Here is a 17,653-nt window from a genome sequence, read left to right as displayed (position 1 = left end):
GGAATATTTTATAGAAATAGGATTTGTCTTCTGTTATGCCTTTGGACTATATATTTTTTGCTTACCCGGCTCTGGCATCCAGGTAAACTAGTCCTTTAGTCAGGAGTTGAGTTTTACATTAAGTAACTTACACGAAAGAACCTTTATGAAAATTGTGCTAGCATTGAGGATATCGGCAGAGACTACAAAAGAAGATAGATAGAAATATAATGAAAGATTTTATAAGGAGTGCCCCGAATCTAGATTCCCCTTTGTTGCGAAGATAAAACCATTTGGAAATCTTGAATTATCAGGGGAAACAAAGGTGGAGCTTGACTTTTACTGCCAAATTTAATTTTCACTCCCAGCTCTTGATGTTTTCGAGAACTCCTCAGAAAGGTCAAAACGTATTGATTTTCCCACAAAGCAGTCGTTTAAATCAGATTACACAAAATAGTGGCAGAGAGGAGGACAGGCAGATGGATGGGCAATTTTCTTCTCAAGTTCTATTTTGCCTCCTTCTGTTCTAGGAATTCATTAATTTCAGATTAAGACACAATGGATTTGTAGAAAAATGAAGGAAATATCTGGAGGTGTGATGTATGAAGAAGTCCTTAGAAACAATAAGTGCATCCTAACAGTGTTGACTAACGTGAATTAGTCAATTCTTTTTTTCTATTAAGAAAAGAGAGGAACGCATCCATGTATTGAGTACACTACCGGCCAGGAATGGTGTATTTTACAGGTGGGCATCTAATCTAAGATCTCATAAAGTAGATTTTATATTTTCTATGTTACAGAAAACTGAGATTAAAACAAAACTACATCTCCGGGGTAAGGATAAAGAACTGGGTGGCAGGTGCAGCGAAAACAAGATTGGCCATAAAATGATAATTGCTAAATTTGGGCGATGGGTGCCTGAGACATCATGACGCTATTCTATTTTTAAAATGTATTTGAAATTTTCCCAAATAAAAAGTTCTTAAGAAATCACTAATGAACATCAAGGTTCAAATCCACTCTTGGTTGTTTTCAAGCTTGCGCTCTCTCGATCACATCACCTACCTAGTAATTTCTAAAAAGCTGGACAGCAAATTTCAAGCTGGGTAATAAACCAGGAATTTAAATTTTATGTTAGAAACTAGCAATTGCTTGTTTTATGTTCTCAAAAAGAATGGAGTCTGAATCAATCTTAGTGTTGTATTTATTCAATGAAGATGTCTTTCTTTCTATTGAACTAGTGTGAGATTAAAATAAACCTCTTTTTAAAAAAAATTTTTTTTAAGTTTATTTTTGAGACAGAGAGAGAGACAGAGCATGAACGGGGGGAAGGTCCGAGAGAGAGGGAGACACAGAATCTGAAACAGGCTCCAGGCTCTGAGCTGTCAGCACAGAGCCCGACACGGGGCTAGAACTCACGGACCGCGAGATCATGACCTGAGCTGAAGTCGGACGCTTAACCGACTGAGCCACCCAGGCTCCCCTAAAATAAACGTCTTAAATGTCCCGGTGTCAATTGTGTTTCCTGAAATGACTTCTTTTTCTCTTTTTCTTTTTAAAGAAGACATTTCAATATTCTAAACATTTGCATTAGATATGTAGAGACATGTAAGATCAACCATGAGATCCATGAACCATGAGATCATGACCTGGGCTGAGATCGAGAGTCAGACACTCAACTGACTGAGCCACCCAGGTGCCCCATTTATATGACTTTCTGAAATGACAAACCTATGGGGATAGAAAAGTGATGAGTGGGTTTCTGGGGGTGCTGTGGAGAGAGGCGACTGACTGCAGAGGGACATGGGCAAATTTTCTCGGTGAAGGCACTCTTCTTTATTTTCATGTGGTGGTGGCTACATAGCTGTGTTTTTGCCTCAATTAATAGAACTGTATATACATTTATTTATGTGTCAATTTATTGTATGAAAATAACATCTCAGAAAGTCTGATTACTATGTATGATAATATAAATATGTGTGTGTGTGTGTGTGTGTGTGTGTGTGTGTGTGTATAGTTTTCAAAGTATGCCTCTGTGTCAGTGAGAGCACAGAATCATGCACTTACCTGTATGCTGACCGGAAGCCCCATTCCCTGGTTGTCAACCACAGCTATAGTCATGACAGTCTGGATCACCAAGGCAACGAAGGTGTTGATTCCAAATATCAGGGCATAGCGTTCCACGCTGAGGTTAACAGCAATCTGAAATCTAACATTGTACAAATGGAAAGAGCTTTGAAAGCATACATATGTGGGCTTTTAAATACAGAGCAAGGAATCGTGTTGTTCCCAAGACTTGACTCCCCTCAGGAAGCCCAGGCTTCTGTTGACAGTTTCTTGCTAAAAGCTCTTCTAGCAGAGAAAAAGGAGTGAAGGGTAAATGAAATAGTGAAGTGTTGTATTTTCACATTCCATGCGATGTGATGTATTTTAAGAATTTAAAATCAATGAACCTTTTCTAAAATTGAACCAAATATTCCAAATGTTCTGCAACGAGGGAGCACTGAACATCACTGGATGTGGCTATGGTTTATCAGTCACTTTTTAACTTAGACGTATCAATGAGTTAATCACAAGCCCCTTTGATGAGTTTTTATTTATTTGGAGATTGTTCACTGGATCACTGACTGTCTACGTTAGCAGTTTCAGAGTCTAATAGGGGAATTTTTCTCTGGAAAACTCACAAATTATTTTCTTTCACAGTTGATTCAATCTGGCATCAGTTCATTTTAAATAATTTATTGGGTTTTTAATGTTAGCCAGGCAAGACGGACATGTATGCATTAGAATTGTTCCACCTAATTTAGCTAAGACATTTATAACCTGAATCTATTTAAAAATATGAAAACAAATGGAAAGTTTTAACTATTTTCACACCCCCTCCCCAAATCCACACAGCAAAAAACAATCCAAGCATTTAAAAATTATGTGATTCAATGAAAATGTATTATTTCAGTGCAAAAACTTACCAGTTAAACATAGCAAAGCCCATAAATAATCCTAGATCCCACAAAGTGAATATAACGGGTGGTCCAAATAGGCTTTATATAATTTCGGGATTTTCTTGCTCAGCTAACAATTGTTCCTTTGGAAAGAAATGTTACAGGAGACAGATGCTTTTGAAACCTAGATTAAGCCAAATGGCAGATTCCCTTTTAGTGTGCAAATTATTCCAGGTTGGAATCTTGATTTAATATTTACAGATGCTTCAACAGCTTATCAGTGATTACTTGGTTTGGGACAAGACCTTTACGTGTGGTGGATTCAGATGGAGACATAATACTGACATCAGGCTGACCGTGGCATTGAATCCTAAGATTTTTTTCAGTCTAAACCCCAAAACTACCTGAAATTCTGACTAAAATCTTTTGTTTTTTAAATTTTTAAACATTATTTATTTTTGAGAGACAGAGCATGAGCAGGAGAGGGGCAGAGAGAGAGGGAGACACAGAATCTGAAGCAGGCTCCAGGCTCTGAGCTGTCAGCACAGAGCCCAGTAGGGGGCTCAAAACCGTGAATGGTGAGATCACGACCTGAGCCAAAGTCAGACACTTGACCAACTGAGCCACCCAGGCACCCCCTGATTAAAATCTTATTTCAAAGCTCCTACTGGATTATTTCTATGTAGGAGGCAGAAAGCAACCACTGCCCAGGGCTGGTAAGTTCTTGGAAAGAGAATTGTATCATGTTCATCCGTGAGGCATTTAGCACTAAACACAGATGAACCTCTGAGACAGTCTATAATTTTATAAGATAGTACCACTTTGAAATTTTATTTGATCATTTATGTTCCACATATTGTGAAAATATAGGATTGGCACTTATCAATTTACCTTATAACTTAAAGGAAAGTAATAGCAACGTTTTCTAAAGCATTAAAAAAAAAATTCATTGGTGTGCTGGGATGGCTCAGTCGGTTAAGAATCTGACTCCTGATTTCGGCTCAGGTCCTGATCTCACATTTCATGAGATCAAGCCCCACATTGGGTTCTGTGCTGACAGCATGGAGCCTGCTTGGGATTCTCTCTCTCCCTCTTTTTGCCCCTCCCTCCCTCATGATTTTTCTCAAAAATAAATCAATGAACTTTAAAAGCACATTACTTTGTGCCTATAAAAAATAGAATGGTTAAATTAAAAAAAATCAATAGCCCAAAGTTTTTTTTTAATATTGTATTATTGTATTCACTTTTTTTTTTCCCAAGAAGTGCTAACCAAATGCTTATTATGAAGCAAAAACTAGGGTAAAACACCAAGGTATACAATGAACAAACTTGATTCTATCCTCACAGAGCTTATACTCCAACAGGGAATATTTAACTGTTACCAGATAACTGCTTTGACTAATATTTAATTAAATTTATCAGTTTTTATCATGAAAAAGATATAGGTAGTAAATATCTTTTTGTAGAAAAATCAAATTATTTTTAATGAACTTCTTGTATCACGTGATGGTTGAAACCATGGCTGGTCAATTATCTTAGAATTCCTCCCAAATCTGAACACTAACCCTTTGTACTAGAGATACATGTATCCAACACTTGCCAAATTTATTTGAAAATTTTCTTAGAAGCTGGAGAAGTAATAAGATATAAATGGAGTTAGAGTGATTGGATCCACCTACAGAGAAAATGATATTCAATCAGTATTCTGAAGGTGGACATGTGTGTGATAATTTCATTCAGCACCAAATTTGACAGATCTATGAAGTTAAGTTCTCTTCTTTTCCCCACGGCAAGTGTGTATCCTGACATTAAGATACTATCTGTTGAGCGCTGTTCAGTAATTAGATAATGTAAATAATGTAGCCAAAGTTAATTATGTCTAAAATAATTCTTCACTAAACCTAACAGTCACCTGGCTGAATGGACAAATTAGATGATCACTGAGTTTTATGTAGAATGCTCTGAACATACCGTCTGGGAAAACCCTGATGGTCAGTGTATGAGTTCCATCGTCACGGGCTCCCAGAATCGCAGCATTCTTACTATTCGTGTGACTTACCCCTCTACTTCTGTATGTCTATAATAAATCATTCTGAGAATTTATCAATACACCAAAACATCTGGGTTGTGTTTTTTTCCAAAACCATCTCATATTCTGACGGTTAATCTAGCTTTTTTTCCCTTCAATTTTTCTTATTTGTTTCTTTAGTAGAACAATATTGACTTGCTTCATGGTATGCAGTAGAAATGCAGATAGCTGTGAACCAATCTGTTCTGAAACATTCAAGAATAATACTTTTATCTTTTCATTGTGTAGAAGCTGTGGCCAGGGACAGTACAAATAACTCTGAAAAAATATTGTTGCTAACTTTCAGGTTCTCCATTTTCCTACATATAGCCATTGAGCATTAAACCAAACGGATTTAGGTTTGGCTTGAGTTCTTTTTCCTAATCAAGAGTTAGATTTTGAAGACAAAACAAACAAACAAACAGCAAAACAACACAAAACAATTCCAAATATTTTCTAGAACAAAAGTGGGGGAAGACAGAGATCTCGTTAGGATGTTGAAGGTCAGAAAAGACTGAAATAACAATAAGAAAGTAACGGGGTAAGCCAAAAATCATGCTATCCCATTAAGAAAACATAAGTATAGTCAAACTTCTGAAAACCAAATAAAAACAGAAACTCTTAGAAGCAGGCTAGAGCAAAATTACCATCACATTTAGGGGAACAGCAATGAGAATGACAACTAACTCCTTAATGTAAGCTGAAAGACAATGGAAGGGTAAATCTTGAACACGCTGAACGGAAAAACAAAACAAAATATAACAAGACACTATCAACTAAGAATTCTGATCAGCAGAACTGTACTTAGAAATGACAGTAAACTTCATTTTTATTTATTTATTTTTTTTAAACGTTTATTTATTTTTGGGACAGAGAGAGACAGAGCATGAACGGGGGAGGGGCAGAGAGAGAGGGAGACACAGAATCGGAAACAGGCTCCAGGCTCTGAGCCATCAGCCCAGAGCCCGACGCGGGGCTCGAACTCCCGGACCGCGAGATCGTGACCTGGCTGAAGTCGGCCGCTTAACCGACTGCGCCACCCAGGCGCCCCTAAACTTCATTTTTAAATGCATAAAATTTGAGAGTAATTGTCACCAGGAGGTTTGTACTACAAGAAGTGTTAAAGGAAGTTTTCAGGCTGAAGGGAATCAAGAGCAGATGGAAACTTGGATATAGAAAGAAATGAAAAGTACTGAGAAAGGTAAATCTATGAGCAAACATAAGAGATTATTTTTTCCTGTCTTCATTTTGAAAAGATAACTTTCGGTTTATAGCAAATGGAGTAATAACGTATTGTAGGGTTTATAACAGTTACTGAAGTACAATCTGTGAAACAGTACAAGGGACAGGGAGTAAATGGAATTATGTTGCTCTAAAGTATTTATACAAGAAGTGGTACAACATTAATTTAAGGAAAACTGACGAGTTAAGAAACCTAATCCCACTAAAGACATAAAGACTTAGCCAAGAAAAACCAATACAGGAAATAAAATGGAATTAATACGAAAGCTCAATTGACTTCAAAAAAAGAATAAAGAAAAAAACAGAACAAAACAAAAAAACAAAAAAACAAAAAAAGAATAAAGACAAATGAACAGGTGGGACAAATACTAAACAAATAACAAACTGGTAGACTTAAACCTAAACATGTTACATGGAGTTCATGGGTGAGCTCCTTGAACGTGTAAATTCACATTTTAAATTAATATTTATGGTTTCTTGGATATGTAAAGTAATGCTTTTCATCAAATTTGGGAACTTTTTGGCCATTATGTCTTTACATGTTTTTTTTCTCCCTCTTTGTGTTCTCTTCTTCTGGAACTACATAATGCATATATTGATTCACTTCATGATGTTCCACATGCCTCTAAAAAAGTCTAAGGCCAAACAGCACATCCAAGATTATGCAGCTGATAATGTTAGGTCAAGGAAACTATTTCAGCTGCTTGCTTTATCACTGCTCAACTTCCTAACTAAAATGAAACACATTGCCACATAGGAAAGGAGGAGCTATACCTACCTAATCCTTTAGGCAACACTCATCACCTCTTCAGCTCATTTTCTTTCCTTTTTCATTAATCTAGATAAAATATTTCCTATGTTTAAACCACTGTGTCATTTAACATTTATTACATTCATATGTGGTTTTATAGAACAGCTTTGCCTTTACAACTGCTCTGAGGCTATTCGATGAGTTGTTTCCAAAAGAAATCGATGTGCCATGATTGTTCAAGCAGGTAGGGAAAATTGGGAGTGCAAACTAACTTAGTCAAAATTCAATACAATCACATATCATTAAATGATGCTGCTAAAAAACCAAAATCAAAGTTCAGAAACTGGAACACTGGTACACTGTTGGTGGGAATACAAAATAGTGCAGTCACTATGGAAAATAGTGCGGAGGTTCCTCAACAAGTTAAAAATAGAACTACCCTACAATCCAGAAGCTCCCACTTGGGAGTATTTATCCAGAAGCATCGAAATCAGGATCTAGAAGAGATATGAACACTCCCATGTTTGTTACAGTGCTATTCTCAATAGCCAAGACGTGAATAAGGATAATGTGGTATATACACACACATGACTACTATTTGCCCTTAAAAAGAAGGAAATTCTGGGGCGCCTGGGTGGCGCAGTCGGTTAAGCGTCCGACTTCAGCAGGTCATGATCTCGCGGTCCGTGAGTTCGAGCCCCACGTCGGGCTCTGGGCTGATGGCTCAGAGCCTGGAGCCTGCTTCCGATTCTGTGTCTCCCTCTCTCTCTGCCCCTCCCCCGTTCATGCTCTGTCTCTCTCTGTCTCAAAAATAAATAAAAAACGTTATAAAAAAAAATTAAAAAAAAAAAAGAAGGAAATTCTGCAATCTGGGACAACATGGATGAAACCTGGAAACATTCCATTACATAAAATGTGTCAGTCATAGAAGGGCAGATGTTGCACGATTCCATTTATATGAGGTGTCTAAAGCAATCAGATTCAAAGAAGCGAAGAATAGAAAGAATGGTGGTTTCCAGGGGCTGGGTGGAGGGGACAATGAAGAGTTGCTACTTCATGTGTATAAATACCGATCTTTCAGTAATGCAACGTAAAAAAAATTTCTAGCGGTCTGATGAACAACATTGTGCCTATAGACAGCAATACTGTAGTGTGCACTTAAAAGTCTGCTAAGAGGCGTAGATCTCATGTTGTGTTTTTACTAAAATAAAAAAAAAAAGGGGACTACAAAATAAACAAATCAATAAAATTATTCCATTAAGTAAATAAAATATAAAAAAAGATAAAAAACCAAAATGTAAGGGCATATCACTGTTTATTACTTGTGAGGACTTTGAATTTTCTTTGCCTGATTAATAACTTTAACCAAGTCCCAAGAGAGAGCTGGTTAAAATAAGAATATAGTGGTATTGTCTCTTATTTTTTTTTAAGTTTATGTATTTATTTTGAGAGAGAGAGACAGAGAACGAGAGAGAGAAAAAGAGGAGCAGAGAAAGAGGGAGATAGAGAATCCCATGCAGGCCCCAGGCTATCAGCATGGAGCCCGACACAGGGCTTAAATTCAAAAACAGTGAGATCATGACCTGAGCTGAAACCAAGAGTCCAAAGCTTAACTGACTAAGCCACCCAGGTGCTTCCCCCCCGCCCCCCCCGTTGTTGCTTACATTTAGCATTAAACATAACATTGCAAATGCCATCCAGAAGAACTGGAAGAATAAACATATTTTGTTGCTTAAGATTTCGATAAAGAAAGAAATGACAAATACTTACGCTGCTACCGTTATGAGAAGCATGTAACTTGACTTGAATATCAAAAAACCGGCATAGCACACCCAAATATTAGTTGTGTAATGCATGAGAAGCAGAGAACCTGCATCTGCCGCTGAGAAGATGGCCAGAGCCAGCTCTCCCAGGAGGTTCCAATGGACTTTCACACAGCCCGCTGTGAAGGCTGCCAGAGCCCCTGGAAAGAAAGGAATCAACGTATATTACATCTTGTCATTCCGTGCATAACAAAGTAGCGTGCCGCTTTGTTAAAATTCACATTGGATAGAAATTGGAGCATTTCCAGTCTTTGGTAAAAAAAAAAAAAAAAAAAAAAAGACTTATCGTGAACATCGATTGAGTGAAAATCACTTGATCTGGCTTTGTGAAGTGTACATAACTTTTCCTCTTAAAGTTTGAAATAGATCAACTGAATCTGGGTGTCCATAAATCACACACTGGAATGGACCCGTAGAGCCCATTTTTTCCTTTCTTCTTCCCTTTGCAGAGGATAAAACTCAGGCTCAGAAATCTGGTGTCAAACAAAAACAAATTCAGACTTTGATAGGGAGAGGCTTTATTTAGAAGAAAGGCTTGTAATAGAACACTCTGATTGCCAAAATCTGCAAGCATCTTGAAATCAAACAGAAAAAGGATTTTCTTTTATAGGGTAATCCTTCCCTATAGGGCAAGCAGACATAAGCAGGGTCTTTGAAGGGGAAGCTGGACAAGCAAGGGGAAATGATCAGGGGAGTCTGATAGGAAAGTGTCCCGCTGTGGTCAGCTAATTTTCAGGAGAAACTGATGGGGGCTGGGGCACATTCCGTATTGTGTCGTGTTTACTCAGAGTTGGAGAAGGCAGAATGTCCAGGGATCTGTAGTAAGGAGAGGAGTCTGACTAAAGTTCAGTCAAGACGAAGCAGACTGTATGGAATGGTAAATTGGGAATACTTGGTGACCTAGTGAGACGCCAAGTTTTTCAAGCTGAATGCCAGCTCTTGTTTCCATGTCTTTCTCTGTGCCACGTTACGGCTACTCTAGCAAGGAGAGACTCGCTCTCAGTGTCCCTGTCTCTGTTTTCTTGATCTTCTCTATAACACTGATTTAAAAATTTCCTCAAATTCCAGACAGGTACCAAACTTCTTTTAAAGAATTCTCTCTATACACTTTCCCACCATTTGTTGGTTTGATCATTCCCCTTTATACTTGTTCACACATTCATTCACCTACTCAGCCATCAAACGTTTTGGAGCTTCTCTGTGGAAAAATGTGGTAAATGTTGGATCCTTGCTCTTGAAAATAGTATAGCCTACTGGAGAAATTGGATCTACCAATTTATAGCGTTAATAAGAGTGCCATAAGGATTGTAAAAACACTGATTCTAACTCAAATTTAAACAAGCCATAACCCAGTGGTTCTCACATGGGTCTTTTGCCCTTCAGGGGACAGATGGCAATATTTGAAGATAGTTTTGGTTTTCATGACTTGGCAGGGGTGGTGGTGGTGGTGGTGGTATGCTAACAGGATCTAGTGGGTTAAGACCAGTGATGCTGTGGAACATCTTACAATGCACAGGACAGCACCCCCCCCCCCCCAAGACAAAGAATTTCCCCAACCGAAATGTCAGTGTTGTTGAGGATGAGAAACTTTGACCCAAGCCCAACATGTAGTCCCTAGACATATCCTTAGGACAAATCGATACAATGTGCATTATATACACGTTCTTATAATGTGTTCCTATAACGTGCTGTGAACAAAGTAACCATTTGTCAGGTTTCTTACTACCCTTAGCTTTCTTTCTTAAAGACATGGCTTAGTTTACATGAGGTCTTAAGTCAGCAAACCACTCCTTTTTCTCCTGGTTTTACCTAAAAATTTGACACTAATTAGGATCCTCGCTATCACAAAGAGACTAAAGAACAGCTGTGTTTAGGGGGCTTTTAAAGAATAAACTTTATGAACACTTTACCTTTTCTACACATTATCTGAAGAGAAGAGGATTTTTTTTTTTTCTCCCTTTTCTCCAGGAGCAAGTCCTTAGAGAGGAAATGGGTTTAAGGTAAACAAATACAAGACCAGGTTTCTAGGAGCCAAAATGGAATTTTTAGAAAGGGAAATGAGAAGACTCTTACCTCAACAATGGACCCTGAAATGTTCAATAAATATGTGGGTGTGGAACACCCCAACTTCAAAAATAATATCTTCAAAGTCTTATTTGATGTGAAAGCTTTGTTATGTCAGGAAAATCCATGTGCGTTGTTGGGCTCACTTCAAAGACAGCTCTGACCTCTACCCTTCTGACTTTAGACCATTAACTCTTGTGTCAGCCCACCTTCCCTCACTCTTTTCACCTCACTCCCTTTGGAAAAGTATTTCAAACTGCACAAAATAGGTTCTGGGAAAAAGGAAGAGTCCGTGGACAAGAATCTAAAATTCCCCCAAAACTGCTGTAGCTTCTCAGCCAGGAGGGAGATTTTCCAAAAGAAGGAAGCCCAGGACAGGGTTGAAGGGTGAATCTAGTGGTACAAGTTGGAAACACTCAATCCCCCAGAGACCTTCTCAAGGTCATTCAGTCTTGCTGCCTCTTTTTTGGTGGACAAAATGCAGTATCGGAAATCCATCTATGGGTGAATAAGGTTGAAGCAGACACTTGCCAGTCAGCTCAAGGAGAAGCAGTAAATACTCAGAAACACACATATTCTCTTGGAGGGCCCGCCTCTGCCACCTTGCCATTTTCTCCATAATCAAAGATTACTATTGGGGTGCCTGAGTGGCTCAGTCGGTTAAGCGTCCGACTTTGGCTCAGGTCATGATCTCACAGTCTGTGAGTTCGAGCCCCGCGTCGGGCTCTGTGCTGACAGCTAGGAGCCTGGAGCCTGCTTTGGATTCTGTGTCTCCCTCTCTCTCTGTCCCTCCCTCGCTCATGCTCTAACTCTCTCTCTCTCAAGAATAAATAAAACATTAAAAAAAAAAAAAGATCACTATTTGTTAAGGGCTATTGTGGAGGGACACACTTCTTATTGGCTCTTACTAAACATTTGAATGAAAGTATAATACATATGAAGGGCCAGAGAGAAAATTATACAATACAATAACCTGGCTGCGGAGAAGAGATAGGGTAGAAGATTGTAAGAATCCAGGCTGGATTCACTATTATTCTAGAAAATATTTGGATATGGTAGGTAATGGGGAAGCTGAGTATGGAAAATAATCTTAATCAGAAGACAACAAGCTTTGGCAAATTCCCACGTGTAGAATGAAGGAAAGATCTAAATATATTATTTAAGTTGTCTTGATGGGAACCTTTGAAATGGTAAAGTAGCTCTTAGAACAGTAGCTTTCAAACTTCTTTGACCATAGCCTGAAAAGGAAATATATTTCATATGTCCACTGGTACATTTATATGTGAGCGTAAACAGAATTTTCATAAAATGAAACTTATAAGCTGCTATGCTCCCTATTCTCTATTCTTTCTATTCTATTCTATTCTATTCTATTCTATTCTATTCTATTCTATTCCATTCCATTCCGTTCCGTTCCATTCTAAATTTTCTATTCTGTTCTTTGATTTAAAAATGCTGGTTAGAAATCCACTCCATTAGTCTCAAGATCTATAAAGGCCCAAATAGTAAATATTTTAGGCTTGTGGGCCACATAGCCTCCTTTGTTTTTATTTGGTTGCTTGCTTGGATTTATTACTTTTACAACCCTTGTCATATATTGTTTTTTTTCCCCTTACAACTTCCTCTTAAAAATGTAAAAAGTATTATCTCTGGTGGGCCATGGGCCATCGTTTGCCCACTTCTATTAATGGTTTGCAAACCATAGTTTAAAGGCTAGTGTTACAGAGTGGTTAGAGAGGAAAGTGATTTGGTAGTTTTACCTTAAACTGTCCAACTCTTTATGGCCAGTGGGACACAAATTCGCAGTCCCTATTTTTAGGGGTGGATTACACTATTTCCATGGATAATTTTGTCAATCTTCCCTTAAATTCATTGCCTTTTTAAAATTTGGTGACCAAAGCTCTTTTCAGTTTCGAAATATTTGGTATTCATTGTTGACATCTCTACAACCAATCTCTCCGAGACTATGATTTGAAAGAATATATTTCCGCCACACTGAAAAGAGAAAGTCTGGTGGACCTACCTCCAAACGTTGCAAGGGCTTCTACTGCTCCATTATAGGTTGCAGAGCTCTGGGATGGTGCCTTGTAATCCCACAGGATTTGAACATAGTTCAAAACCTGGTTAAAACCTGCTGTGGAAAAAGCCCACCACAGGGACCAGTAAAAAAGATGCTTTGAGGAGTAGCAACCCTTCAAATCTTGGAACCACTGCACAAAAACTCTCAGCGTTACATTTCCCGGCTTTGGATCATTCAGCGGCTCGTCGTCACCCAGGTTCCCTGAAAAGGTGACTAATCCTTTGCAGACTGGTTTGCGGTCCTTTTGTGGTTCCTTTGAGAAAGCATCCTTTCCCGGTGGCTTGGGAGGAGCTCCTTTGCCGGGTTGTACATGAAAAAACATGCTCTTCTCAGGCATTGGTAGGAACAGGGAGAAAAGAAGGGCCACACAGACAGAGGCCAAGGATATGACGTTGAGGTGGAAGTACGATAGGCTGGCCAGGGATACCAGGAGCTGGGCCAGCACCGAGGCCACCGTGTAGGCCACCAGGGTGATGCTCCTGCAGTAGCCGCTCACTTTCTGGTAGTGCTCTGGGCTGACCACGCTGTAAATGTAGGCATAGTAGGCCACCTCGGAGGCGGAGACCATCCCATAGAAGAACTCTAGCACCTGCATGGCTCTCAGTCCTTGACCAAACACAAGCAGCAGCCAGGTGACGACGAAGCTGATCCCCTGCAGGATAATGACTGGCTTGTAGCGGACGTAGTCGGTGACGATGAACACTGGGAACAGCAGTGCCAGGTAAGAGTATGTCCAGATGGGAAAGACCTCTTTTGTGATCTGTGAGGTTAAACGGGGAGGGTGTGAGGACACAAGCACGAGGAAGCGGAACACACACCTGACATATATCTTATCCACATGATGCATATCCATCCCAGGATGCATTGCTGGGCCCCCGTCAGTTTGACCCTTCACAGGACTTTCTGACAATATGATGGGAAGCTACGGGAAACTGAAACTCAAGGGAAAGAAGTCCCCAAATCATAGAAACTCATAACATGTGGGTTCCTTCCTCCAGGTATAAAGAAAGAGCGGTTGCCGTTCTCAGTGATCTGCTTCTTACATTTTTAAAATGTAATATGATCTGCATATGCTCGGCAGGCTGGGAAAAGACGCCCTAATGCATATACTAAGCTCAACAGTTTTTCCGGGGCGGTTCAGGGCTGCTCAGGTGCTGTTCCTGTCCATTTAAGATAGTTTCCTCTCCTTCAATAAGGTTAAAAGGAATGTTTCAGGCACTGGCAGAACCTGACCATATTTACCTTTGATTCCCATCAGTATGTAAAATGTGCAGACCATCAGGCCGTCGTCTGGGTGATCAGGAAAATATAGAACAAATGACCAGTTCAAGACTCAGTATCAGAAGGGATCTGTTCTTCGGTTCTTCTGCATTCTTGGCCTTACTTTCTTGGGCTGCTTTGGAGGACCCCAAACCCAAACCAAACTGCTTAGTGTCTTGTCTCTCTCTTGCTCAAATCGGCTTTGGCCACGATTTTCCAGGGAACACTGGTTATATCAGCAAATCATCTGAGCCCACCCACAGTACATGATTATTTCCGCTTCTGTAAGCGGAATCTACGGCAGATAGAAGATGATGTAAAGAAGGCTGGTAGACCCTCTTTTGGGGTCTCCCCCTCTCAAACCTTAGGATCTCAGATCACTGACATAAACCACCCACTTACTGAGCCTAGGAGTGTCCTTTGTTTTGACCTAATCTGTGCCCTCACCCCTTGAGTTCCCAGGTCCCCTTTTACCTACGTGTTCTCACAGTTTGGTAGAACGTTATTCTTGCTCTTCCTGACACTCAGGGGTAGTCACTAACCCGGGAGAAGATACGTCCCAGATCTGCTTTTTGTGACTGTCCCTGGAGTCTAAATCCAGCCCGGGGCTCTCTCCCAGCCAAACCTGTCTGCACCTAATGGCATTGAAGACTGGCACATGCTTTTCTTATTGGGAGGGAAAAGAGTGGATTGGTTCACAAGGCAGTTTCCTTGGCGTCGGGTAGGGACACAGGCATGGTTTCTGGGAGAGGGTGGCCAAGGGGGATGCAATTGTTATGCCCCATTTGCTGAATAACCAGCCCGTAAAACAGGTGTGACTCCCCCCCCCCCCCAAAGAAATCAAATGGATACAGGGCTTTGTCTGGCTTTGTTATTGTTCGGTGGCTTAAAGTGGTGGTTCTCAAATGTTCGCGCAGATCAGATTCTCCTGGAGGGTTTGTTAAACACCAGACATTCAGACTCTGGAGATCTGGGGTGGTTCCTGAAAATGAACATTTCTAACCGGTTTCCCAGTGATGCTGGTGCACTAGTCCAAGGACCACACTTTGAGACCCACTGACTAACAGGCTTCCTAGGATTAGATCCTATGGTCTGACTAAAAGCTAACAATGGTCTTAATATCGATATGTAAAGAGGCAAAAAAAATCTTCGGAGGACTTTTTCAGATGCTTTTGCATAACTTTTTCCTTCCCAATCTTACACTATCCTGTAAGGTTTATATTTATACCTAGGGATGGCTTTATTTCTAAAGGTTCATGATAGTCAGCAATGACGTCCTGGAGTATGATTTGTGTGCAGCTGGAAGACTGTTTTGGATTCACCCCATTTTTGTTGAATCAAAAAGTTTTACATTTTTGCACGACAGACATGCAGAAATTATTAAGACCCGTTTGTTCGCATTTGAGTTTGCGAGAAGTTCTGATATTTTGCTTCTACCCAAAACTTTAGACGCCGGTTTTGACAAGATGTAAAACTAAGATCAACATGTGAGTAATCTTACCGTGCTGAGGCTTATATTTTTATCTGGTCCTGCTAAATAAGGTACAACAAATGGTTCTGATGGTTTCATCATTGAGAAAAATCCAAAGCAGCAGAGGATGACTGTGGGAAAAACCCAGGAATGGCTTGGTGATGTCTGGCAACAATTCATGGATGGTTACGCTTAAAAAAAAAAAAAAAAAAAAAAAAAGCAAGTCAGAACTTGATGGTTTCTTTTCATAAAACTTGTGTTCTCTTCCCCAAGTTCCATTTGTCCTTTGGTCCCAAAAAGGAAAAAACGAAAAGCATTGCGACAGTAAATATATACCACAGGTCAAAATGCAGGAACTTGAGTCTTGCCTTTGCATTTCTTGGTTTAAAGAGAAAACTGATGATTATTTGAAAACACTGCAGTCGGGATTAAATTTCATCTCAGCTGGAATGGCAGGGTCGCTGATGAAAAACCAGTTCCCAGCATTGCAAGCCAGTCAGCCATGCTCTCCTGTAATCTTTCATAGTAGAAAAAAGTCAGGGAATTTCTCCTATGGTGGAAATCTTGGGCCTGAGATAAGACTGGTGGAGTTTTGATAGACACAGTTGCTAAGCAAACGTCTGTTTCATGGTCCCCATCCTGAGCCTATTACCCTGTAGTGGTTGATGACCTGGAAATTCATTAATGAATGCTTGAAAATGGTGAATAAAATAGCCTTTGGGGGAGTAAAGATTTATAAAGCAGATAGAACCCTTGCTTCTTCTAAGCATTGAATTCAAAGTAAACATTGGTTTAGCATCAGAAGCCTCAACTAATTAAAACTGTCATCCACCCAGGTGATTTGGATTGTTTGTAATACCTACTTTCAGAAGAATTACATGACAATATCGCATCATGGATGAAATTCAACGGTATTTAAAAGTATTTTTCTGAGTTGATACTTGGTTCCTGCTCTACTTTTTCCCCCACTTATGTTGCTAATACTGAAATGTCAGAACTTCCGTCCGGGAGGATAAACCTTAAGGTTGGCTGACTGAAGGAAGACATGGGTAGCCTGAAGAAAGGCAATCCACTGCTCTGAGAGAATCTCCCTCGCTCAGTCTTCGACCGTTTTTCCTCCCCGAAGCTTCCTGACCCTCTCCAGCTCCTCTCCTGCCTTAGTCTATGTTCTGTCTCCGTTACAGCCCTGGCGAGGCATTATGGCATGGAAGTCAAGGGCAGGGCTCTGGAGTCAATAAGGTCCACATTCTTCTCCGCTGCTTACAAGCATGTAAACTCTGGCAAGTTACCGGGTCTCTTTGGTACCTCGGATTTCTCAACTGTAAAATAGGGAAAATAATACCTACCTCACGTTGTGGAGACTACCCACATCAGTCCATGTTAGAACGATGCCAATCAGTAAGCCTAAACTATGCAGTCTGCAGGGTGGATGGCCTTCAGAGGCACTGATGTATTGACATCCATATCTGCTAGTTAGCCTGGGAGTTCCGTGGGGGCAGGGATTCCTTTTTGTCACCGAGTCTAGCACAGAATCATATATATCAAAGGTCTCCCGGAAGGTGTCTTCAGCTCCTTGGTGAAAGTACATCCGTTGGACTAAACAGGGTTTTCTTTTTTTTTTAATTTTTTTTTTCAACGTTTATTTATTTTTGGGACAGAGAGAGACAGAGCATGAACGGGGGAGGGGCAGAGAGAGAGGGAGACACAGAATCGGAAACAGGCTCCAGGCTCCGAGCCATCAGCCAAGAGCCCGACGCGGGGCTCGAACTCCCGGACCGCGAGATCGTGACCTGGCTGAAGTCGGACGCTTAACCGACTGTGCCACCCAGGCGCCCTAAACAGGGTTTTCTAACTGAGCAAAAAAATTCATATAATAATGAGATATTTCCCAAGTGTTCTGGTTATTTAAAGTTGTCCTCTGGAGTGGGAACTATAAGCCACCATTGGATTTTCAAGAATATGGAGGTTACTCT

General features: G+C 40.1%; 1 protein-coding gene across 4 annotated transcripts in view; it reads right to left on the bottom strand.

Moving 5' to 3' along the window:
• The window catches only part of LOC121014473 (thiamine transporter 2-like), a 44,627-nt gene that overhangs the window by 12,333 nt on the left and 14,641 nt on the right, over positions 1-17,653 (bottom strand). For all 4 annotated transcript variants that reach the window (XR_005783232.1, XM_040450805.1, XM_040450806.1 and 1 more), the window contains 4 exons: positions 15,711-15,871; positions 12,893-13,709; positions 8,753-8,945; positions 2,047-2,188 (listed from right to left, as the gene is read on the bottom strand). Coding sequence is in view for 3 of the 4 variants with exons in the window: in XM_040450805.1 (XP_040306739.1) it covers positions 2,047-2,188; positions 8,753-8,945; positions 12,893-13,709; positions 15,711-15,860 (1,302 nt within the window). In the remaining variant the exon portion in view is untranslated. The remainder of the gene's footprint in view (positions 1-2,046; positions 2,189-8,752; positions 8,946-12,892; positions 13,710-15,710; positions 15,872-17,653) is intronic.

The sequence above is a fragment of the Herpailurus yagouaroundi genome, unplaced genomic scaffold (genome assembly GCF_014898765.1).
Source record: "Herpailurus yagouaroundi ecotype Mexico unplaced genomic scaffold, PumYag 202, whole genome shotgun sequence".
NCBI lineage: Eukaryota > Metazoa > Chordata > Mammalia > Carnivora > Felidae > Herpailurus > Herpailurus yagouaroundi.
Note: the sequence above shows the minus strand (reverse complement) of the source record. Positions and strands in the feature narration are given on the sequence as shown.